At 44.8% G+C, this 25,031-nt stretch overlaps 1 protein-coding gene across 5 annotated transcripts; it reads right to left on the reverse strand.

The window, feature by feature from the left end:
- Positions 1 to 1,148: 1,148 nt before the first annotated feature.
- Positions 1,149 to 23,214, reverse strand: LOC146498520 (casein kinase I-like). Of its 5 annotated transcripts, none has more exons than XM_085139403.1 (12): positions 23,028 to 23,214; positions 17,775 to 18,549; positions 17,335 to 17,404; positions 14,763 to 14,911; positions 14,436 to 14,670; positions 13,682 to 13,767; positions 13,489 to 13,573; positions 13,252 to 13,397; positions 11,253 to 11,333; positions 6,111 to 6,212; positions 4,012 to 4,118; positions 1,149 to 1,592 (listed from the first exon to the last, which is right to left on the reverse strand). In XM_085139403.1, the coding sequence occupies exons 2-12, from the start codon at positions 18,051 to 18,053 to the stop codon at positions 1,538 to 1,540; spliced, it is 1,395 nt and encodes a 464-aa protein (XP_084995529.1). In that variant the 5' UTR covers positions 18,054 to 18,549; positions 23,028 to 23,214; the 3' UTR covers positions 1,149 to 1,537. The 5 variants fall into 5 exon arrangements, with proteins under 5 accessions (XP_084995529.1, XP_084995526.1, XP_084995527.1 ...); XM_085139400.1 differs by having other exon boundaries at positions 13,252 to 13,400; positions 23,028 to 23,213; XM_085139401.1 differs by lacking the exon at positions 23,028 to 23,214 and adding an exon at positions 19,172 to 23,021 and having other exon boundaries at positions 13,252 to 13,400.
- Between the last annotated feature and the right edge of the window lie 1,817 nt (positions 23,215 to 25,031).

Genomic DNA, 25,031 nt, shown 5'->3' on the forward strand with positions numbered 1-25,031 from the left:
ATTACTGTAAGCTGCTACTTTACTCGCACCATCTTCAGGTGCTTGTTAAATACGATGGTTTATTACTAGAAACAGCGTAACTTGAACGTTTTGCTTTGTCAGGAAATGTAAGTATGGTAACAGGTAACCAGGATGGACTTTGCACACATCAGCCCACTGGACCCTGTTCACGGTCACAGCTTCCTGCCTCAGGCTGACCGGAGTCGAACTGCTAAAATGTAAATGAATGGCTGACAAATCAGTTTAACAGTTCAATCGTTCTCATGTCAGGACTGTCGAAGCGCAGCAGCTTGTACTGCTTTTGTGTTTATGAATACAAAGAAATCTATTGTGCTGTTACCGTAGTGACTGCACTTTTTTTTTTACTTCCTTATTAAAACTGTTTTGACTTCTTGTGTACATGCAGCTGATGAACACCATCCTGCCATGTTTGTCTTAAACTCTGCAATGATGCCAACATGTAGCGGCCCCCAGCAGAGTCTGTGGAACAGACCAGAACAGGACAGGCGTGTTCTGGTCCAGTCCTCAACATCTCCCAGTAGAGGCTGAATGTAAGAGGACTGGACTCGACTGCCAGCACTGTTGGTGAGGTAGAAACACATGCATGGACAGATCACAGGCTGAATGAAGCTCGGTCTTAAAGTTGTTTGGTTGTTTTTTAATGGAGTTATCTGACGTTCCATCCTCCGACCCAGAGAGGAAGAGGAGGGAAAGAAAATAAAGAAAATTAAAAAGTTATTAAGGAAAAAAACATTTTGAGGAACACACTAGAAACTACAAACACAAAGTTTCTGAACAACTGAAATCATGGGAAAGCAACAGTCTTTTCTGTTTGTAGTTACAAATTAAAACAGGAAACAAAGCATCGATTTTACATAAACTTCTTTTTAAACTTTTGATTCTGGTGGTCGTGGGGCTTTTCCTCTGAAAGGGATTCAGGAATTCACCGAGCCTGGTCCATTTCAGGAAATAGTCCGGTCCACTCACAGTGCTCTTCCTTTGACCCTAAGGAATAAAAACTTTGACTGTGCGCGAGCTGCATCTCTTTGTCCATGAAATCGATTTGCGATGAGCTCCAGAAAAGTGTGCAGTGGTGTGTTTGTGTCGGGTGTGCACGTGTGACTCGTTGCACCCTTGTATTTGGAGTCCTCTCTCATATCCTCACAAACACACTCGTCTCTCCTCTGAACCGCTCAGTAACGGGAAAGGGGGAAAGTGAGAATCAGCCGGTCGGCCAGGAAAGCAGCTGAATCCAGTCGTCAACTTGTTTCTCATCCATCAGCTGTTTTCTTACGGCCACGTTTCCCCGCAGCAGTCTGTGCTGCTCTGGTTTCACTTCAGTCTTTGGCCATAAATACACAAGGGGCTCGTTGCTGGTAGAGGCAGCAAACGCTCTCCTCACTGCTCAGTCAGGACCAGTAGAAACCAGTATACCAGCTAACACCCGTTAGCAGAGGTGAGGAAGAGGAGAGGGGTGAGAGAAAGAAACAAAAAGAACAGATGTGAAGAGGAGAGCCACAGGTTCCCTTGTTTGTCTTCATTTGTGTCTCTGGAGAGCTTTCCTCTTCCTCCTCTTGAAGAAACAGCAGCACCTGCAACACAAGCTGCTGTTAGCAGTCGTTCATGTACATGTTCTGTGTGTCTGTGCACAGCAGCACAGCAAAACGCTGCCCTGCTGTGGCAGCGTTTTAAGACTTCCTACAGGGGGCGATACTGCAATGGGTACAAATAAAAAGGTGTGTAGCACCCAAGAAACACTCAGTAGCTCCTGCAGTGAAAGAGGCCTCTGACAGAGATGGAAAATGTGACGTCATTTCTGGGGTAAAACCGCAAAGGATTGTAGGTACGAGTGGCAAGTGGTACTAGCGCACGCAGGCTTTCATATGAAAACAGTCACACAGCGATAAAAAGAAACACAGAATGGCAAGAAGCTGTTGTATTATTAACTGCAATAGTCGCATGACAGCCACGGGAAGCTGACGAGTAAAGAGATCGTTTTTTATCGGATTCCATCGTGGAAGAGAAATTGTTCAAGCCGTGTTTCCGAAGTAACAAAGAGTAACAGATGGTCTGGATTGCAGCCATTCGAAGACCAAATATAACGTCCCAGAACATCCAGCTCACATGTTGCTCCAAGCATTTCCACAAAGGTCAGTGTTCTGTTGTAGTTGTTACGTAATTTATCATAATAGTTGATGTAGGTTACAAATAAGTCTTATATTGATTTGAATTGAATTCGTTGCTATGCTGCTTTGTTCGCTGTGGCTTTGCGGGCTAATGTTTGTTGTGTTTTGTAGGAAAACCAGCCTACAAAATGCTGGAATGTGATTGGGCCCCTCTGTCAGCCTGGGTCAGACCGAGTTTAAAGCTGCTACCACAGCCGGATTTGATCGGTGAAGAGAGCGAGATCGAAACTTGGAGTTTGGATTCGGGAGACAGACACTATCTCTACTTTTAAGATTAGGCTTCAAACTTTCCTTTTTGCTAAAGCATATAGTTAGGGCTGGACCAGGTGACCCTGAATCCTCCCTTAGTTATGCTGCAATAGATGTAGGCTGCCGGGGGATTCCCATGATGCATTGAGTTTTTCCTTTCCAGTCACCTTTCTCACTCACTATGTATTAACAGACCTCTCTGCATTGAATCATATCTGTTATTAATCTCTGTCTCTCTTCCACAGCATGTCTTTATCCTGTCTTCCTTCTCTCACCCCAACCAATCACAGCAGATGGCCCCGCCCCTCCCTGAGCCTGGTTCTGCCGGAGGTTTCTTCCTGTTAAAAGGGAGTTTTTCCTTCCCACTGTCGCCAAAGTGCTGCTCATAGGGGGTCATATGATTGTTGGGCTTTTCTCTGTATCTATGAAGCGCCTTGAGGCGACTTTTGTTGTGATTTGGCGCTATATAAATAAAATTGAATTGAATTGAATTGAAACAGCCACGAAACGTCTGCATATATGTGCCCAAGTGTTGTACTGAAGCAATCAAGTGATGAATAACTGTTTTCCAGTAAGTTGTTTTGTTGCATTGTTGATTTGTTTTTCACTGAAGCAGCTGATAAAGCTGATGGATTTTTACAATGTTGCCTCTTTCTTGTCAGATTCTATAACAGAACGAAACAATGATGCCAGTTATAAATAAAGACAATAAATTGAATGAATTACGAAACACTCATTTTATTTCTATTAGATCTGAAAATGTTGTGTAACACTACAACCTGAAACGACAAATAGATGTGTTGGCCTGTAACAACAGCTGTGAGATGGAATCGTCCAAATCACCGAAGTAAACTGGAGCTGGGCTTGTTGCAGGATCTGAAGTTACTAAACATGTTGTGTGTGCACTCACACTCAGGACCATATAATAATAAATATGTGTGTGATGAAAGTTGTGTAGCACGCTGACGTGCTTACTCCACTCTGTGCTCGTGTGGGTCTGACTCTTTCACTCCTTTGAGTTTTTCCTCCTACTTTTTTTTGCCTCTTCGTCACGTCTGTCTTTGTGCAGAGCTGCTGTGTTTCTGTTGTTTTGTACAGAACTGTTTTTGGGGGCAAATAAAATGCAAGTATGGATTAAAACTTAAATACTCGCGCTTGATGCAGTGCTTTGACTTTGTTGCCACTCGTACCCACAATGCAATGCGTGACAGTCACGTGGTCTGTCGATCGTCTGCTCCATCACGGCTGATTACATCATTAATATTTAATGTTCCAAAAACAGTTATTACTGTGTTGGCCTGTGCAGCGGCTGAGAGGCGCACAGCTCACTGATGATACAACCACAGTGTGTTTAAAGAACACAGCACTGTGACACATTTGTCAACATACAGTGAATGCAGCGTCAGCACTTCCTGAAGCAGGAATTTTCAGAGTAAAAGTCAACTGTGTGTGTGATGCTGGTGTGAGTGTGTTCCAGCACCACTCACAGGAACGCCCCTCGTCTCCTCAGTTTAAATCTGAGCTGAAAGAAAAAACTGAACCTCCACTGACGTGAAAAATAAAAAAAGATTCTTACTTGGTATCGTCAGCGACTTCAACCTCTGGGTTGGCTGTGATTGGTGCATTGGAGTGTCCTGCAGTGGGGTCATCCGTATTCAGCTCACCGTTGGTTGAACTCATCACCTGAAGGACAGAAGAAGCGTGATGAGCACAGACGTCACACTTCTGACGTTTGGTGGAACAAAGAAAAGAAATCAAAGTCGTCGACATTATGTCCACATTAAGTCAGACCAGCTGTTGGTGTTTGAAAGCTTGTTCCCACCCAGGTGGAGTTCTCAATTTGGGGTTTTTCATTAAACACTAAAACTCTTCATCAGCACAGACGAGAGGATGGATTTGAGCTTGATGTGGACACAACAGCTCTGCACACACATGTCCACATGTTTGCCATGCATCACACACAGCACGTCTGCTTGACGGCTCGATCTGTTTCACGTGGTTTCTGCAGCTGATGAAAATGTTTGCTTTTTCCTTTCTTTGAAATCTTCCTCAAACCTCACACGTCAGAGAGAAGTGACGAGAACGAGGCCGAGCGTCACCAGTGGGGACACGTGTTTAGTAACAGCAGCAGACTCGTTTATACTAGAGATGCAACGATACCAATTTTTTCAAACTGATACGATACCGATACTTGGATCTGAGTACAAAAACCGATACTTCTACCACACACACACACACAAATGCAGCGAATTGTAAGACAGGTTTTATTTTATTCTCTACCGATAAAAAATAAAATATTAATAAAAATGACCACATTTCAAGTGAAAAATAAGCACTTCTGTTAAATTATTGCAGAGTCTCCACGTTGTAATTTTACAAAATATCACTGAACTATTGGCACTGTCTCGAGCTTTCAGAATAATAAATAAACACTTCTGTTTGGAATAAAATAAATACAAATTAGGTTTGAGAATAAAATAAACTTTTAAATTATTGCAGAGTGTCCAATTTCATATCGCAGCTCGAGACGGTTCAATCCTATGTTTTCCACGACCGGCATTGGCTGGTCATCCATAGCAATAAAATGAGTCAGAGCCTCTGTTATTTTAACTGCCCGTGGATTTTCTCTTGACATTTTTCATCACTTTTCCAAAACCTGAGTTAAAGTTGGCTGTTCCACACTGCTGACATTTTGTTTAGCCTAGCTACAGCAGCCTCCAGTTTCTCTTTTTTATCTGGAGCTGCCAGTCTCACTCGTCTAACCCTGTGCCTGTTTAGCGCGGGATGTCCCCCTAGTGGCCAATCTAAAAAACTACAACAGAAATGACAAGCCACCCTCTGATTAATGAAATAAGTTAGTATCGGTTCATGGTATCGGTTAACTTTTACGAGTATGAGTACACACACATTTTACAGTATCGGCCCCGATACCTGATACCAGTATCGGTATCTGTGCATCCCTAGTTTATACAAATAATCTTTGCTTTGTTTATTATATTTATATTGATTTCACAGCACTACACATGCTGCTGTGAAGCTCTGTGTGTTGCATGAAAACAACATGAGCTTCCACACCTGCAGGAATCACAGAACAAACATTTGATTTGATGTCGCCGCACGTTTGCTGGGCACAAAGATCAACGCAGCGCGACACAGCTGCCTGATAAAGTGTTTGACATCATGACGCTGTTACCGCTGTGTCACATGTATTCGAGGCAAACAGCAACACCCGACACATCTACCTCACCTCATGTAGCTGATATTTGATCGGGCAATTGGAAAAGGTGTAACTTGTGCACACAAACGATCAACAACACGTTTAAGTAATCTGGATACTTGACGAAACGTTTCATCAGCAGAGCCACAAGTTCCACTTTTGGTTTTTCAGCAATAACTAATCTGTTAATTATGAACTGATGGTTCTTTGTCACTGATGTGTTCAAACATCATCACGTGACCTTTATAACCTCTTCTCCATCTACAGAGGAGCCCCCCCCCCCCATTAATCTAAAGCTGACAGTAACAGAGCCAAATTAATGTAGGACACCATCAAACACGATGCGGGTAAGAACTGGTATTTCAGCTTTGTAACAGAGTTGAGATCAGCCCTTCTGCAGAGACAGAGGAAGTCATGCAGACAGACAGACAGACAGAGCTAACCCTTCCTCTCAGTACCTGGACAGACCCGCCCAGCCTATCAGCAGTGAGATGGGAGCCCAGAAGCTCTCGATTGGTCACTGGAGTGGGCTGGGACTCGCTGCCTTTCCCCTCTGGAGACTAGAGGAGCCGATCACAGGAGAAACAGGAAGGGTGGAGGTAGAGAAGAGGAAAGGTGAATTGGTGATGGGAAAGGAGGGCCGCAGAGGTGAGGTGGAAAGAGGAGGTGGTGGGAGCAGAAAGGCAGATGGAGCAGAGGATCGGGTGAGGAGAGATGAGAATGGAGAAAGAGTGGAAAAGGAAACAGAAAAGAAACGGTCAGTATTTGGTGGAGGTGCAACATGAAGCTGAGCACTCAAGTGTGCAGCAGCATTAGAGTGCACAGGAAAGTGCACACGAGGGGAGACCCCCACACAGAAAGGATCCTTCAGCTTCACCTGCCATGAGGACTAACTGCTGAACCACAGTTCAAGGCTGGGTCATCGCATTAAACTGAGCCTGAACTACATGAAGAACATGCATGTTTCCTCTGCTGAGTCTGCATGTGCGAGCTTCTTATATGGTTACTATGGAAACAGCATCAAAGGTCTCACACAGCGTAAGCTGTACAAAACTAATCATTCAAAGCACACGTTTCAATATATGTGCTCATTTTTATTTTCAGTGTAAAGCAGCTATGCTTTGATTTCGTTGCACATTTCCAAGTACCTGTAATAATGAGAAATGACACAGGAATCAAGCTTTGAACACATGAAGACGTGCACAAAGGCACCATGCTTCCACACAGTCCAGAAGGTTCTGGGTCATTCTAGCAGCTTTGGTTTGTCTCTCTGAAACTAACCGAGTTTGTTGGCTGTGTTTGGCATCAGTGTCCCCTCGTTTCATCTTCATCATCCTGGTAGGTGGCAGCAGGTTTTTATCAAGACTCTCAGGACGTTTTTCCACTCATCCTTTAATGATCTGAATCACAGTGCTGTGTGCTGAAAACAGCCCCACGTCACGATGTTGCCACCTGTTGGTTTGGTGTTTTTGGTGATGTGCAGTGCCGTTCACCTCCAAACATGGGTGTATTCTGGCATCCAGAGGTCAGTTTTCGTCTCATGTGACCAGACTCAACTCTCCCAGTGTTTCACTGGCTTGTCTAAATGTTGTTCAGCAAACTTTAAATGTACCTCATTATGTTTGTGCTTCAGCTATGAAGTCTTGTGTGGTGAGCGTGCATACGAGTGCATTACTGTTTACTTTGAAACAACTGTACCTGCTGATAAATCGTTTCACTCGTCTGTGTCTGAAACCTCGCAGGAAGCACCTGGTTTACAGTGAAATGATGTCTTTCCCACTTCTGGATTATTATTAACAGAGCTCACTGGAACCTTCAGTTGTCCAGTAAAGCTTCTGTAACCAGTGCCAACAGAGGTCACATCATGACATCATGAGAGGTTTCAGGGTGAAACTTTTTATAGGCCTCTGGTTGGGCCTGAACCAGCTGGTATCAATGTGCACTTAGGCTACGTTCACTCTGCAGGTCTCGATGCTCAATTCAGATTTTTGGATCAAATCTGATTTTTTTGTCTGCTCGTTCACACGACAAATAAAATGCGACAGCAAACGTGCTCTAGTGTGAACGCTCAAAGCGGCCGCATGCGCAAAAGAAGACGTCACACACAACGCGCTCTGTTTAGACCCAGAGCAACAGTATTGTTTGACTGATTCGGACTTACGTTTCCCAATTTTGCTTTAAGTTATAAAGTTATTTTATTATTTACATTTGGCCTGATAATGGAAAAAACACAAACTTTGTCCAAAAACCTCTCATGTTTAACTGTTTTCCACTTTTTCTTTGGTCATTTTAGCCTTTTTGTCCAGGGTGAAGGGAGTATCTGCCATCAAACAAGAAGACAGCTGCATGTAGCTATGATGGTGTTTGCTAGTTCACCTTACATGCATTAATGTAATAACGTGGTTAGCCTACTCAACGTAAATTACACACGAACAACATGAAGCTACTCACGCAGAGATGATGCTGCTGCATCATCATCCTCATCATTTCTGCTACACTGGCAGGGCTAGGGGCCAGGACTCTCCTCTTCGGGTTTTTGGGGATGTTGCTAACTCCGGGTCAGATAACAGGCACCACACCCGCAGTAGATGTGCTCGGTGTGAGGTCATATACGGAGCATTTCTCGGCTTTTAAAAAAACGCTATGCGTCGCCAGGTGTTTCATCAGATTTGAGGTGTTACCTCCTTTGACAGCATCACAGTATCAGCTTAAAGCACTTGTTGCAGCTGCTGAGTTTGCATCTTTTGCTGTGAAGTACAGCCAGACTTTGACCGCTTCACCTTGGACATTTTAATCTGTAGCTCTGCTCTAAAAGAACGTACGTACCTGGACCCGCCTACTATCCTCGGAAACGTAAAATGATTGGCTAGAATCCAAAGTGTATCACAGCTCAGGAAAAAAAAAGCACCGAAATGTGCGCTGCTTTTCGGTCTGGTTACTACCGTTTATGTCAGAACCATTCCTAGTCGCACAGGGTCAAAAAAAGTCGGATTTGATGCGCTTTCGCCTGCAGTGTGAACGTAGCCTTAGTGGCAGGACCACTTTTTAATTATTGAGAGACTCCAGCTGGTGTTAGGACGTCCACACAGTCTTCATGTGTTCACTAGTTTTTCTCTGTGTCATTTCTTGTGTTGTTTATTAACATCTAGTGAGAAGTTCATGCCATTTACAAATATATTTATTTAGAAAACTAATGTGTTCAATATTTATTTTACCTGCTGTAAATAACAAGAAAGCAGTAACAGTGTGCTTATAATGACAAATAACAGGTATGTGCTGAAGGTGTCTGTTAGTGTAAAACTGCACACGGGCTCTTTAAGAATAGAAATCTGTGGCAGGAGGTAAGAGACAAGGCTGGAAAACACAACACTGATCTTCACTTCATCAAAAATAAAACACTCGGCAGTGGACGAGTAAAACACTGGTGAGAGAGAAGAAAACAAATGCTTTCTAAAAAGGTGAAGAGGCGACGCAATCCCACAGTAAACATGTCCCAGTGAGCCTGAAACATGTTCCTACCACTAACTAAGCCATCAAGGTGGAACAGCAGCCTGCAGGTTAAAACAGACTAAAGTGTCACTATACACAGACTGAATATACCCTGAAAAGAATTCATAATGCAGCACTCTCCACAAGACCATACCTGACATCATACATGACATCACTACTCTCAACTACCCATAGCCATAAGCATAAATACATTTGGTGTGGTTCTGGATGTTTTATTATTTTGCCCACCCAACCATAAACATGACCCAACCATAACCATGACCCAACCATAAAGATGACCCAACCATAACCTAACCATGACCCAACCATAACCATGACCCAACCATGACCCAACCATAACCATGACCCAACCATGACCCAACCATAACCATGACCCAACCATGACCCAACCATAACCATGACCCAACCATAACCATGACCCAACCATGACCCAACCATAACCATGACCCAACCATAACCATGACCCAACCATGACCCAACCATAACCATGACCCAACCATAAACCAACCGTAACCATGACCCAACCATAACCATGACCCAACCATGACCCAACCATGACCCAACCATTACCATGACCCAACCATTACCATGACCATGACCCAACCATAACCCAACCATAAACATGACTCAAACATAACCATGACCCAACCATAAACATGACCCAACCATAACCCAACCGTAACCATGACTCAACCATAACCTAAACATGACTCAACCATAACCATGACCCAACAATAAACATGACCCAACCATAACCCAACCGTAACCATGACTCAACCATAACCATGACCCAACCATAACCCAACCATAACCATGACCCAACCATGACCCAACCATAACCATGACCCAACCATGACCCAACCGTAACCATGACCCAACCATGACCCAACCATGACCCAACCGTAACCATGACCCAACCATAACCATGACCCAACCATAACCATGACCCAACCATTACCATGACCATGACCCAACCATAACCCAACCATAAACATGACTCAACCATAACCATGACCCAACCATAAACATGACCCAACCATAACCCAACCGTAACCATGACTCAACCATAAACCAACCGTAACCATGACTCAACCATAACCATGACCCAACCATAACCATGACCCAACCATAACCTAAACATGACTCAACCATAACCTAAACATGACTCAACCATAACCATGACCCAACCATAAACATGACCCAACCATAACCATGACCCAACCATAACCCAACTGTAACCATGACCCAACCATAACCCAACTGTAACCATGACTCAACCATAACCATGAGCCAACCATAACCCAACCATAACCATGACCCAACCATGACCCAACCATAACCATGACCCAACCATGACCCAACCGTAACCATGACCCAACCATAACCATGACCCAACCATTACCATGACCATGACCCAACCATAAACATGACTCAACCATAACCATGACCCAACCATAAACATGACCCAACCATAACCCAACCGTAACCATGACCCAACCATAACCCAACCATAACCATGACCCAACCATGACCCAACCGTAACCATGACCCAACCATGACCCAACCATAACCATGACCCAACCATAACCATAACCCAACCATAACCATGACCCAACCATAACCATGACCCAACCATGACCCAACCATGACCCAACCCAAAAGACAAAGTTCCATAATCAAAGTGCAATTCTTGTAGTGCCTTCATTATAAACACTTATGGGGAAAGACATGCCTCACCTTAGTTCTTTAAGCCATGCACAGTAAAACAGGCTTCAACATCCCACCCATATGACTGATCCATATTATATCACTAAAATATTTGTAATCATGGTACTTTAGTAGTACAAAAACAGAAGAATAAGAATGAATAATTTATTCTGTTTATCGTGTTCAGGTATGGGTATTCCTGCTATGGTTTGTTGTTACAGAGGGAACCCCTGAAGAAAGAGCCCCCATTGTCCAGTAGAGATGAAAAGACAAAGGAGCAACACGTAGCCAGGTGTGTGTTTCATTTGTACGGTGAAAAGTGTGTATGTGAGTGCCAACACTAATCAGGACATGCTCCACGTTTGTCTATAATCAGTGCCTACCTGGTTTTTGGTTTGTGGTGCTTTATCTCGGTTGCTCGTCTGAAGTGGAGTCTCGCTGGCCACCGGACCAATCGGAGTGGGCTAAGCACAAAACAAAGGGTTAACACAGAAAATGTACACAGCTAATACACAGCTGTGCTATCAGACGTTTCCTTATTTGGGCTTACACTGGAGTCAATCGACATGTCACTTTAATATTACTGAGGAAACATCAGTGTGGAACACTCCATTTACCCACTAACACAGTCGCAGCGGGTCACACGACGCAGTTACACGACACACAACGCAGTTACACCACACACCACACAGTTGCAGCAGGACACAGTCGCAGCGGGACACACGATGCAGTTACACGGCACACGACGCAGTCGCAGCGGGACGCAGTCACAGCGGGGCGCAGTCGCAGCGGGGCGCAGTCGCAGCGGGGCGCAGTCGCAGCGGGGCGCAGTCGCAGCAGGGCGCAGTCGCAGCGGGACACACGACGCAGTTACACAACACACGGCGCAGTCGCAGCGGGGCACAGTCGCAGCGGGACACATGACGCAGTTACACGACACACGGCGCAGTCGCAGCGGGAGACACGATGCAGTTACACGGCACACGACGCAGTCGCAGCGGGGCGCAGTCGCAGCAGGACACACGACGCAGTTACACGACGCAGTTACACGACGCAGTTACACGACGCACGACGCAGTTACACGACACGGCGCAGTCGCAGCGGGACACAGCGCGCAGTCGCAGCGGGACACACGATGCAGTTACACGACACACGACGCAGTTACACGACACACGGTGCAGTCGCAGTGGGACACATGACGCAGTTACACGACACACGGTGCAGTCGCAGCGGGACACACGCCGTAGTTACACGACACACGCCGCAGTTACACGACACAAGCCGCAGTTACACGACACACACCGCAGTCGCAGCGGGGCACACGCCGCAGTCACAGCGGGAGACACCGCGCAGTCGCAGCGGGAGACGTCGCAGCAGGAGACACCGCGCAGTCGCAGCGGGACACACGGACACACCGCGCAGTCACAGCCGCAGTGGGAAACACGACGCAGTCAATCCGAAAAGAAAACGTTATAACAAGTCAGCTTTGTATAATTCAGTAGAAATAAGCAGTGCTGTTGCAGACAGCTGAGCTGGACACTGTGTTCAGCTTGTTCTCAGAGACACAGGGAACCATGCAGGGAGACACTGGACTGTTTTTACCTCTCCAAGCAGTTAAACTGTTTTTATAAACTTTGTTGTTTTAACGTACTCGGGGGTGCAGCTCAGTGCTCCTATTTTTTGCAGCTATTCCTCACTGCTGTTGGCTTTCAGTTGTTCCAACACATATTATGGGATATCACACTCCCACGTGCCCTGGCTGGAGACACCTCTAGTCAAGCATTCAAACTGGATCACCAGTGATATCTGAGGCCCCGCCTGCACGTATACAGCCCTGTAATCACAGTCATCCCTTAGTTTAAACCCTTTTCACTAAGATGTGAACCACTCCTGCTGCCCACAGAGCCCACACACTGTTAGCTCTGCTGTCTACCAACTTGCAAACAGCTCAAATACTGCTGCTGGTCCCACTGCTCCGCTGGTGTGTAGTCTGCCTGCAGAGGGAGTCCGTCCCGTGTTAAAGGTGGCTGCCTCTCGTCTGTTATGGTGCAGTGTGTTCTGTTTCTAATAACCACCCATGTTCAGGGCCATCAGAACCTGTGGCCTGACCCTTGGTGACAGACTGTACGGGCACCCTTTGGTTTGTGATTTCTGGCACCCTCGCTCCAGCCGTTCATATAAAATGCTGCATAATGAAGAATACATGAGGAACTGCGTCTGTGTGGACGACAGGATCTAAACTGATGCAGTTTCAGTTCCTGTAAACAGCCCATCAATCACTTCATCATGTACTGAGCCAACCTTAGCTCTGAGCCTGCAACAAGCCACAAAGTGCGTTCAACACACACACACACACACACACACACACACACACACACTAACCAGTGGCTTCCCAGTCCAGTCGTACTGGTAATCAAAGACGTATCCATTTCTGTCAAAGAGGTCTGTGAAGAGTTTCCTCAGATAGTCGTAGTCCGGCTTCTCAAAGAAGTCAAGCCGACGCACATACCGCAAGTAGGTGGCCATCTCTTCTGTTACAAACACACAGACAGGTATGAGACCACCCAACCCACACAGGCGCACACATGAAACAGGCTTTTCTAAAGACTCAATACAAACCTGGGAAGTTCTCACAGAGGACCTCTATTGGGGTGTCTCGTTTTGTGTCTCCTATCTTCTGATAACGCTCTTTCAGAGTGTCAGCCTAATGAAGAGACACACAGTGAGCCGTCTGTATGCAGAGTGACTGAAGACAAGTCCAAACATGAGAGGAAGGCGAAGAAAACAAGAAGGGGCTGGACCGTCTCCTCACCTTGAGTCCCTGCCAGGGCAAGCTGCCTCGCAGGAAGTACATGAACATGTGGCCCAGAGCTTCCAGGTCATCCCGCCGGCTTTGCTCTGAAACAACACGAGAGACCAGGCTTAGACCGCATGGCTGGACCGTAACAACATGACAGTCTGCTACAGACAGCCCCACAGTGGTAAAGGTGTCATATCAGCCTTTGACCACATCATCACTTCGTTACACAGTCAGGCTCAGCTCCTCTCTTCACGTGTTGAAGCACCAGCTGCAATTTCAGTCCTTCACCAGCACTTAGTGCTGTGTCTGAATGCATCCTGTCTAACTAACAAGAACAATCTTTATTTATAGAGCACATTTAAAACCAGCGGTATACCAAAGTGCTTAACATAAGAGACAGAAGTAACACGAGTATTATAAGGCCTTAGCAAAGTATCAAATATCCTCACAGGTCAATGCCACTAATACACAGGGGTGATATAAAATGCATATCAAAATAAAAACATAATAAAAGCACAAGCCATAAAAAAATATGTATAAGAAAAAATAAAGTCTAAAAGTCAGGTGCGAGCATTAAGAAGCAGGAAAGGCGAGATTAAACAAATAGGTTTTTAACCCTGATTTAAAAACTAAAAACTAAAAACTGAGACCGAGGCGAACACTGTAAATATCACATGTTAAAATAAGCTTATGTGAATTATCAGCTGGCACAGTGGGCACACAATGCAAGAGCTGCTGTCATATATGACAGGATGAAGACGCTCACCTTTGCCTAGATGAGTATTTATGCTCATGTATCTCGCAGTGCCAGTTAGACTCTTGTGTTCTCTGTAAGGGATGTGCTTCTTGGTCTCTGGGTCAATGTATTCTTTCGCCAGGCCAAAGTCGATGATGTGGATCGTGTGCTGCCTCTTGGAACCCGGTCGGCCAACCAGGAAGTTCTCGGGTTTCACATCTCTGTAGATCAGGCTTCTGGTGTGGACGAACTCCATGCGAGTTATCTAGGGGACGAGACGAGAGCAGAACCGATTCAGCGACTCGGTAAACTCCCGGTGGTTAACGTCTGAACATTCAAATGTGAACGCTGACTCACCAGCTGTATGGCTATCATAAGTACAGTCTTTAGAGAGAAAGTCCTGTCACACAGGTCAAACAGATCTTCTAAGCTGGGTCCCAGCAGCTCCAGAACCATAGCGTTGTATTTACCACATGGTCCAAAGTAAAACACCTGGGGTACACCCTCTGGGGGTCCAATGGAAGAACAAAGCATAGTTGATGGACTGTGACCACTCCTCATTTTAACAGATAATAACATGTTGGGCTGTGCGATATGATGAAACATCTATCGTCTCATATTAGACGCCATCGTTTGGTGGTTTCGCAAAATCCACTGATACTTTCTCATGGTTTGGATGCAGGCGCAGGGAATCCCAGCACGGCCGGTGACGACACACCGAGGACCTTATTCCTAAATGAGGGGCGGCCTCTGCAGCACGGACACGGTTTGGTCATGGGAGGTCTGACACGCACCAGAAAACTGTACTATTCAAGTTATAGTGCAAACGAGAGCAAAAATATTTATCACCATATACATTTGAAAATTTGCGATAACGATATAAACGAGATAACGAGACAAAATACTTTACAACTCCACAACTTTATTAGTGCAAAAACCCATCAATGTATTTTCTCTTAACCCTTTAAGACCGACCATAGAACCAAGTCCGCCAGAGCTTATATTATATTTTTACATGCTGTGGAGCCATTTTTGGGAGCATTTCAAGTTGCTATACATCAATACAACCATTACAGCCTAGATTTTAATAATATGTCTGCATTAAGTGCATAGTAATTACATAAATTGCAAAAAAGTGCAATAAACTACAAAAACATTGAAAATCGTTTTTGTTTTTTAACATATATTTCTAGTTAGAGAAATTTAAGAGGCTTATCCCTCAAAACTGTAAATACAAAAAAGTTGCACAAAATAGTTTCCCACCACAGGAAATTTATTTTGAGTGTCTTCATAGTTTTATTTTTGAAATACACCAATTTTTATACACTGCAGGAAAAACAAAAATAAATATTATAATGCAAATTAGCAAAAAAGCAGCATATGCATCAAAATAAACTATTTCCAGCAGTGCAATATGAGTCCTAAGCATCCCAGAAACCACACAGAAAGTCATAAAGTTAAACATAACTTTTAAAAACACCAGTATAGGCTCATGAGGCCTTGATGGTAAAAAACTACATTTCCGCGAAAATGATGTCACTTCCGGTTTCGGGCAGGTCATGGCGGACATGCGATAGTTCGCGCTGATGGACGTAGGAAGTGTTACAAACAGCTGATGGATCGGCAAAGCGTGTTTCTGGAATATTATGTTTTTGTTGCTGCAAGTGCTTTTTATGCAGTTTTTTCAAAGCTATATGTGGAAGGAAACTGTGACCGAGGACAAGCTGATGGCATAAGATGTAAGTACAACTCCTCCGGTTTCATATGCAAAAAAAATTATTACACTAGCTTACATGGCTGCAGAGCTACCGGGATTTAAAAATAGTTACGCAAAACAGAGCGTGCTGCTCCGACCGGTTTTAAAGGGTTAATCAAGCAGCTGTTTTTTATCTGCATTAAAGTTATATAAAAATTTAAAGTGCAAATGCAAATTCCTCGCTGACAGTTTAACCAAAAGGCATTTCCAGTGGAAACTGGCCGACATATCCTCAGCATAACCATGTATAATATCCACAACACTTAAAAAGAGGTTATACACACACAATACGGTAACATTATGTTGAAGCACAGTACGTATCACTCCGCGAGGCTCCGCCTACGATAGCCGTGATGCTCCGACAATCCATCAAGCGGTGCGGCTTCGCAGCTTAGCAAAGTCGTACTGAAACATCTGACAGATTTTCGAGCGCCGTGTACATAAAATCGTCTCGAGGTCAGTAAACACAACCAGAGTTCATACATAAGGCACACGGGATTATAAGGGGCTCTGTCGACTTTCAGAAAAATCAAAGGATTGATTTTAAGTGCGCTGTATTTTCCAAACAACACGGTAATAACGACGGCCCGCTAGCATGCGCTACCAAAAATAGTGCTTTGTTGTGTATCTGACGAAAGCTAAACCAGTTCCACCAGTGAAGCTGCAGCATTTTTACAAACCGTAAAACGATTGCTGCAAAAGGCAGCAGTACCACGAATTTACTCCTCCAGCTGAAAGGTCGTCCACTGCAACACGAAGTGTTTTAAACTCAGCATGTCAACGTCTCCCCAAAGAACACACCTGTGACCGCTCTACGTCAGACGCTGTCTGCACTTTGGTTTCTGTAATTTGAGGTCGTCACATTTTTTAATCTTATAATTTTTATATGTTATAAGCACAAAGGAGCACATTTTTAATTTCAACTGTTTTATTTTGTCTCCTGAATTCTGCGGCGCTGTATGGCTGAAAATGACATTTGTGTATCGCGTACGGTGATATGAGATGTTCCTCATATCGCCCAGCCCTAAGAACGCTGACAGCTCAGGACTAAACACTAAAGAGCTATTTAAGAGTCAGTAATGCAGCTCATTCGTAGCATTCATCCAGCACTTGGGCTGGACTCTCAGCTGACACTGGGTCCAATGGGGAGGGGGGTAAGCACAGAGACCTCACCTGAACTTCCCAGTTGTTTGTAGAAGCGATATTCTAGATGGAGTTGTGGCGCTCGTGACTTAATTGGTTCCTACAAAAGAGAATAATGTTAATTTAGACAAACTCCTAGAATTAACCTCACAGCGATGAGCTCATCAGAACACCGTGGACTTGAATCTGAGTGCAGATGTTTTAATCGACTGATTGATCAGGACGAGAGGCTTAGAGCCACAGAGTTCCCCACCTGGTCAAACCGATCAACAACAACAACAGGAGGGGACCAGTAAGCTGATGGTGTCTGTGCAGCGGTCCCTGAGCAGACGTCAGCGTAACCATGCGGATGTATCCTATGATGTATCCTATGATGTATCCTATGATGTATCCTATGATGTATCCTTGTTAAACCAACCACATGTGTTGCTACAGTTCTAAGATGTTAACAAGCAGAAACGTATGTTTACCAGTTTGATGGCCACATATTCGTTGGTGTAGAGGTTCTTTCCAAGCCGAAGCTCTCCAAAGTTCCCACAGCCAATCTTCTTCCCAACCCGGAAGTTTGGGCCGACCATCAGAACCCCAGAGTTGGAGCCGGCTCCCCGCCCGTGCCCCGGTCGGCTCCCCGGCTTCCCAGACATCCTCTTCGCATCCTCTGTCTCCCCCTTACCTCCACCTCCTCCGCCACCACCTCCGCCTCCTCCCCCGCCCCCTCCTCCCCCGACTCCTCGCTTGTCAAAGTCCATCAGTTTGTGGTAGCCCGGCCTCTCCACGATTAAGCCGATTCCATACAACCAAAATAACCACCAAAACAGAAGCCAAGCAGTTCGCCTGTCAGACTGAGCTGAGGCAGCTTGGTTTAGCTGATTTTCAGTCAGCAGAGACGGTGAGATGATGTGGATGAGTGAATGAATGAGGAATGAAAAGATGAAGGGGTGAGGGGGGACCGCCACGAATGACTGTGAACCCCCTTGTAGGGGCCAGAGATGCTAATGGGAAGGATGAGGTTAAAGGCCCGTATTTAACCATATGCTAACATGCTATTATGGACGTGGAAGCTAAACCAGCTTCAGGTTCAGACATGACAGCAGACAGGAAGAGTCGGGAGCTTTTTCCACATCTGACACAGGTGTAAGCTCGCTGCTTCAGTGCACGTGTCCCACAGAGACAACCCGGCTGCTTGTTCCTGTAACACAACAGGTGAAGCTTTGAGCCCGGGGTGAGGGCTGCGTGTTGAACCACCTAAGGGGGAAAAACAGAAAAAAATGAATATCAAATATTTCAGTGCCGCCATTTTCACTGTGTGAACTACAGACATGGACCAGAGTTTCCTCATTAGAAGAGTGGCTTATCTGAGAGCGCTGAACTCAAATTACAATAAAGGACGACTCGGATAACAAGCAGCATGAAACTGTGATGAGAGCTTCAGGCTTGAGACGGGAAAGAAACCCACAGCTGATAGTTGTGCTGCCGCCATTACAAGGCAGAGGAGCAGCCGACTGCCTCTTTGTAAATCTAACAACGCTTCATGGAGTAAGAGTCTGGAGTTTCAAACGTGTCAGACATCACAGGATGGCAACAGAAACCCGGAGCACATCTGCCTTCAGGAGGCCCGGTTTGTGTTCGTCTCCTCTGATAGGAACACCCATCCTGGATACTCCAATCCTTCATTTCCTGCAGTTTTCCTCTCACGCCATTTGTTCCTTCACATCCCTGTTATTCTCTTCCTGCTTACTGAGGTCCGAGCCTGAAGAATGACTTCAAGTCAAACTTGTAGATATTTTATGGGCCGAGGTTCACGAGTCAGAAGCCAAGTTAAACAACAACAAACGTGAAGTTTAGTCAGAATAACGTTTCCACTCACACTGGTGTAAAAGCTCAACTGTCAGTCAGACTTGTGCTGTGTTGATGTGAAGGGCACCGAGAGAAGGACCAACGAGGGAAAGGAAATCTGGGAGACAGCAGCGAGTTCCTCCGACGCGCTAACAGGAAACACTGGGCCGTATCCCACTGAAGCAGAACAACGGGTGATCCGTGAGCGGAAGAGGAATCATTCCAGTAAAGGCTGCCGAGTTTTAATAAGCATTATTATGATGTCAGAAATCTAAATGTATCTTCATTCAGTTTAGTGAAACACGATAACGTTAGCCGAGAGTTAAACATAAAACACTGAAGCTCAGTGTTATCAGCTCTACGCTGTTACAGCTGATAACGCTGAGTGTCATGAAAGCAAACATCATCATGTTATGAGCGTTGATGTTTGTGCACCACGGCGCACTCTGCAACTTCCCTTTGGACACACGTGTGTTTTCAATACCACAAACACAAAAACCAGCTAATCTCAGCACAACCAGACAAACTGTTAATGAGCTTTGTGTGCTTCCTATTTCTGAAATAAAACTGTAACAGGCAGTCGTTTCAGCCAAACCGAGACCTTGTAGTAACTCTGATGTGTACGAAGCTTTGTTCAGGATGAGGGAAGCTCGGTGCTCGAACATCACACAGTATCAGTGCAGGAGGAAGCAAAGACAAGAGCGTTTCCCAGAATGGTGCGCTGCCGATTGGTGACTGTACACGAGTCTGCTGCCTCAGTTGACGCATAAGTTTGAGCGCAGCAAGGATTAACGTGATGCGACTCGCACCATTGCTGTCGCTTGGAAACGTTAACTACACACAGACCCATGATTCATTTCAGCAACAAGTGTGGGCACTGCAATCAAGACGAAGCAGAAACCCGTCGACGGGACAAACGCTTGTTCGTGCAGACTTCTTAAATAATCAGGCCCCATCTTATCTTAATGACCTTGTAGTACCATATCACCCTATTAGAGCACTTCGCTCGCGCTCTGCAGGCCTACTTGTTGTTCCTAGAGTATTTAAAAGTAGAATGGGAGGCAGAGCCTTCAGTTTTCAGGCCCCTCTTCTGTGGAACCAGCTTCCAGTTTGGATTCAGGAGACAGACACTATCTCTACTTTTAAGATTAGGCTTCAAACTTTCCTTTTTGCTAAAGCATATAGTTAGGGCTGGACCAGGTGACCCTGAATCCTCCCTTAGTTATGCTGCAATAGACGTAGGCTGCCGGGGGATTCCCATGATGCATTGAGTTTTTCCTTTCCAGTCACCTTTCTCACTCACTATGTATTAACAGACCTCTCTGTATTGAATCGTATCTGTTATTAACCTCTGTCTCTCTTCCACAGCATGTCTTTATCCTGTCTTCCTTCTCTCACCCCAACCAATCACAGCAGATGGCCCCGCCCCTCCCTGAGCCTGGTTCTGCTGAAGGTTTCTTCCTGTTAAAAGGGAGTTTTTCCTTCCCACTGTCGCCAAAGTGCTGCTCATAGGGGGTCATATGATTGTTGGGTTTTTCTCTGTATCTATGAAGCGCCTTGAGGCGACTTTTGTTGTGATTTGGCGCTATATAAATAAAATTGAATTGAACTTCCACATGCATCCATCCCAACACACGACATGCACCCACACTGATAAAGTGACAGCTGAGTGCCAATCTACAAGAATAACATTTACCAAAGCACATCCTGCAGCTGCCACCGGCTCTGACAAAATGAACTGATTTATTTTAATCAGGCTACTTAACAAAAAGGCTCGTCACATTAGACTCTGTTATAAACCGTCGCTCTGTTACGATCCCCTGCAACAGCAGAGCTTCTGTAGCCTCACACAGAGCTCTTGGTCAGGTTGAGCAGCTCACAGGAAAAACGACAAATAAATAAATAACCTCAACTACACAAAATTACAGCTTCATTAAGGCTTAATACCAACATCCATGCTAGACTGGAAAACATGCGTCCATAATGCATATTACACAACACAGGCCAGCTCCTTTCTGTGTGGAGTTTGAATGTGACTTCGAGCAGTCCAAAGACATGCAGTCAGCAGGGTTACGTTAACTTTTACATTGCCCAAAGATGTGAGTGCAAATGTGTCAGCCCTGCCAGAGAGGGGCACCCTGTCCAGGTGTGCCCCCCTCCCTGGGACAGGCTCCACTCCCCAAACAACTCTGACCTGGATAAGCTTAAGAAAATGAATAAAGCAGTCAAAGCATGCAACAAATATCTATGAAGGCGTGAAATCTACACATGCGTCCTGATCTTAAGTGCTGAACTTTTATCTGCACTGAAACCACACTTACAACAAACCTGACACAGATTTTAAGCTGTTTTCGTGACTTTGCTGGAGAGTGAACATCTGTGTGGTGTATGCAGGACAGATCTTTAACACAATCTATAAGATGAACAGAAATGCACACTGCTAACGCTCAGAAACAGCTTGTACCTAATCTGTGAGTGGGTGACGTCAGGTGTGGGCGGATTATGAAAAACAGAATAACAGGCCTGATCACTCGATTCTGAACAAAAAGATGAACTCCAGCGTTGTTAGGTATTACCAGCGACCTGAAGGTCACAGGTTAATGAGACCAGAGTGACGGGGCATACACAGCCCTACATCGGACTCACGGCACCAGAATATGAGACCTTGATGTGATTCTGCACATGTTTGTATTTGGATGGTGGTTTCAGAATATTTACATTCTCAATTTGTAACAAAGAGCAATGAAAGCTTAAAGGCTGGTTCCAACATTTGTATTGAGTAATAAAAACACACATCTGTGTGAAGCCTGAGCAAACACAAAGAACATCCTCCTCTGCCAGCTGACCACAGTTTGGAGGCACTGCTTACTAAGTACTTCCTGCCTTCCCCAGAGGTGATTTAAAAACAATACTACTGGCTCATCTTAGCCATAATGGTCTCAGCCTGCACCAGGCTCCCTTACACTGCTGAGCCGTATGTATGACAGTATATTACCCCTGCTCTTTGTTCACCTGCTCTTATAGCAGACCGTATCTGAAATGCATCTGTCCTGATTGTCAGATGTGTGTGTATCAATGAGCTCCTCGTATTAAAACCTACTGAGCGCCTGTCGTGCAGCTGCAAACATTACTCCGTTCATTTTAACCAACTGTTAGCAGAAATGACTTCTTCATGAGGTCTGTAGGAGAAACACAGCATATCTAAATGCATCGCCGTGGCCTCGTCTCGCCACCCACACTCCACAGTTCTTACTCATTTCTGAGTCTCTGTAATAGTGCATACTTCAAAGCTAAGCTAAAGGAGTACAAACCATAGCTTTGTTCACTGGTTCCGCGGGCTGTCAACGTTTTACAGTTACACACAGAAAGCTTTAGGCTGACCTGAGAAGCTCTGCTAACGGTTAGCTGACTGTAGCACGTCTCAGGACGGGGAGAAGCCACTGTGTAGTCTGATAACTAAACACCTGCATTTATTACACGACGTTAGCTGCTAGCCAGAGCTGGGAATTATTCTGGTGTTACTGTTCGTCAACTCTCAATCAAGCTAGGTAGCGCAGGAAGTTAGATTTAGGCCACATTAGTTTGTGTGAGGTTGGCCCATAGACTGCAGCTTGACAATGTCAGCTTCATTGAAACAAATTTAAAGTGGCTAACTGCAGACAGTGCTACAGTAAACGGAGCAAAGCCATATAAAATGACTCCCAAGGTAATCACACGACAGTGAACACTTAAAGGATTCGGCTAGCGCAGCTAAGCACTGCCTGTCAGAAGCTAACGCTGGCTAGCATGATAAGCAGCCAGCTAAATAGCCAATGTTGGCTAACGCCGAATTTGTGCTCATACACAAACACGGTTAGCTCGTTTACACACAGAGCTCACGTACGTACCCGCTCTCGATGTTTCTACGCTGACCTTTGGTCTCTGTTTTTCTAACTTGTTATAAACTGTTCGCGTTTTCTTCGTCTCGCTTTCCTGCTCATCTCTTTTCTATGGATGTTTGGCTAACCAGCTGAAAAGGCTCGCCAGTGAACCTGAACGCAATTTGCGTGGATGTAGACGAGAGCTACGCAGTAAACGAAGGGAACCAGCGCAGGGCCCTTTGAAGAATACCCACAGCAACGCTTCTTGTGCGTGTCTGCGCCTGTACGTGAGAGGGGGCCACGCACACTTCAGTTTGTGCAGAAAAGTTTAAATATTAACTTTCACCACTACTTTCTGACACTCTCACCGTCCGTGTTTTATGCAAAGCTGTGTGAAAGTTTTTGTGTGCAGTTCAGCATATTTTTCTCAAATGTATGTGGACAAAATATAGACAAAAAGACAAAAAATAACAATCGGCCTTCTCATTAAACACACAGTCCACACTCTTTAAACATTTCACATATACCCACGTGCTCCATAAAACCCTCAGCCTGGTTAAAACAACGTTATTATTGTTTGCACAGCTAGTTTTTGTTTACTTTGTTTCAACCTGTTGTTGATAGAAATCATCACAGGCATCAATATGACGCTATTTTATTATAATGATTGTAGGTCCAGTATATATGCTATACATTATACACTGCCCTAAATCTCTGAATGAGTGTTGCTGAGGGTTCTGTATCAGTGATCATGATTGGCTACAACTGAACTCGCTGAACAATCAGAAGGTTCAAGCACTCAATGAAGGAAAACTGTAGATGTAAATACTTTGGGAAGGTCTCTTGGAGGCTGTCGCTGCTCCAACACTTTCAAGCTTGACTGAAATTTGCAGCTGCCCACATGAACACGCCGAACGCCTTCTGGAGACACAGTTTCTAATCAAATGTTGAGCTAGTTGGCCATGATGACAAAAGATGACTTCTCCACACATGAGAACACAACTGTGAAGCCTGCTGTTAGCATCGACCCCGAGGCTGTACCGTTACACTTCACAAAGTGGATGGAATCGAATTTTTCCTCAAATCAACAATTACGCCTTTGGCACAGTTATGTGATCTAACACGGTAACGACCTCCAACACACATCAGAACTGGTTTTGGAATAGATCAAGCTAACATTTAGCAAAGCCCCAACCCTGTTGAAGCTTATGGATTATGCTTGAAGGTGGGTGCATCCAGGTTCATTTCACCAATCCTGCCAAGAACAGTGCTCAAACATCCAACCAGAATTATACCAGGAGCTCGCTGATGGCTACCAAAGCATTTGGCTGAGGTGCAACATGCTAAGGGACATTTAACCATTTATTAGTGTGGCTGTATCCATGTGAGCTTGTATAGAAAATCAAAAATAAATTCAAACTTGTGCACCTAACACAGTTGTATGCTGTACATCAGTTCAAAGCAATCATTAAAGTTTCTATGACATTCATGTCCACGATGAAAACCTCTGCCCACAACTTTCCTGTGGAATCGTCCCCTCAGTGATTCTTACACAAACCAAACTGCAGCTTTATTCCTCTTCATATAACATTTAATAACCATTTTTTTCATTAATTTATAGAATAACATCCAGATGTTTCTAAATATTTAGGCAAATTAGCACACAGTTAATAGGCTAATGCTACATTTGCATACGTAAACATGCAATTGTAGAATATTTGCAATACAAATAGTTGTCTGAATGTAAGTAATCAGCTGGAAAGTCAACCTGCAAATAACGTGTTGTGACAAAAAGCTGAGAGACTGGAAGGTTCCAGAAATGATTCATCTGTCTGCAGCATTATTAGCAAATGTGTAATCACTCATCTAAGTGACTTCTTACGTAATGAAATATAGATATTATACAAATGAGAGATGAACCCCCTACAGCATAGGTGTCAAACTCTGGCCCGCGGGCCAAATTTGGCTCGCAGCCTAATTACATTTGGCCCGTGAAGCCATACCAAATTACTATCAGAGCTGGCCTACTGG

The sequence above is a fragment of the Neolamprologus multifasciatus genome, chromosome 18 (assembly GCF_963576455.1).
Source record: "Neolamprologus multifasciatus chromosome 18, fNeoMul1.2, whole genome shotgun sequence".
Lineage (NCBI taxonomy): Eukaryota > Metazoa > Chordata > Actinopteri > Cichliformes > Cichlidae > Neolamprologus > Neolamprologus multifasciatus.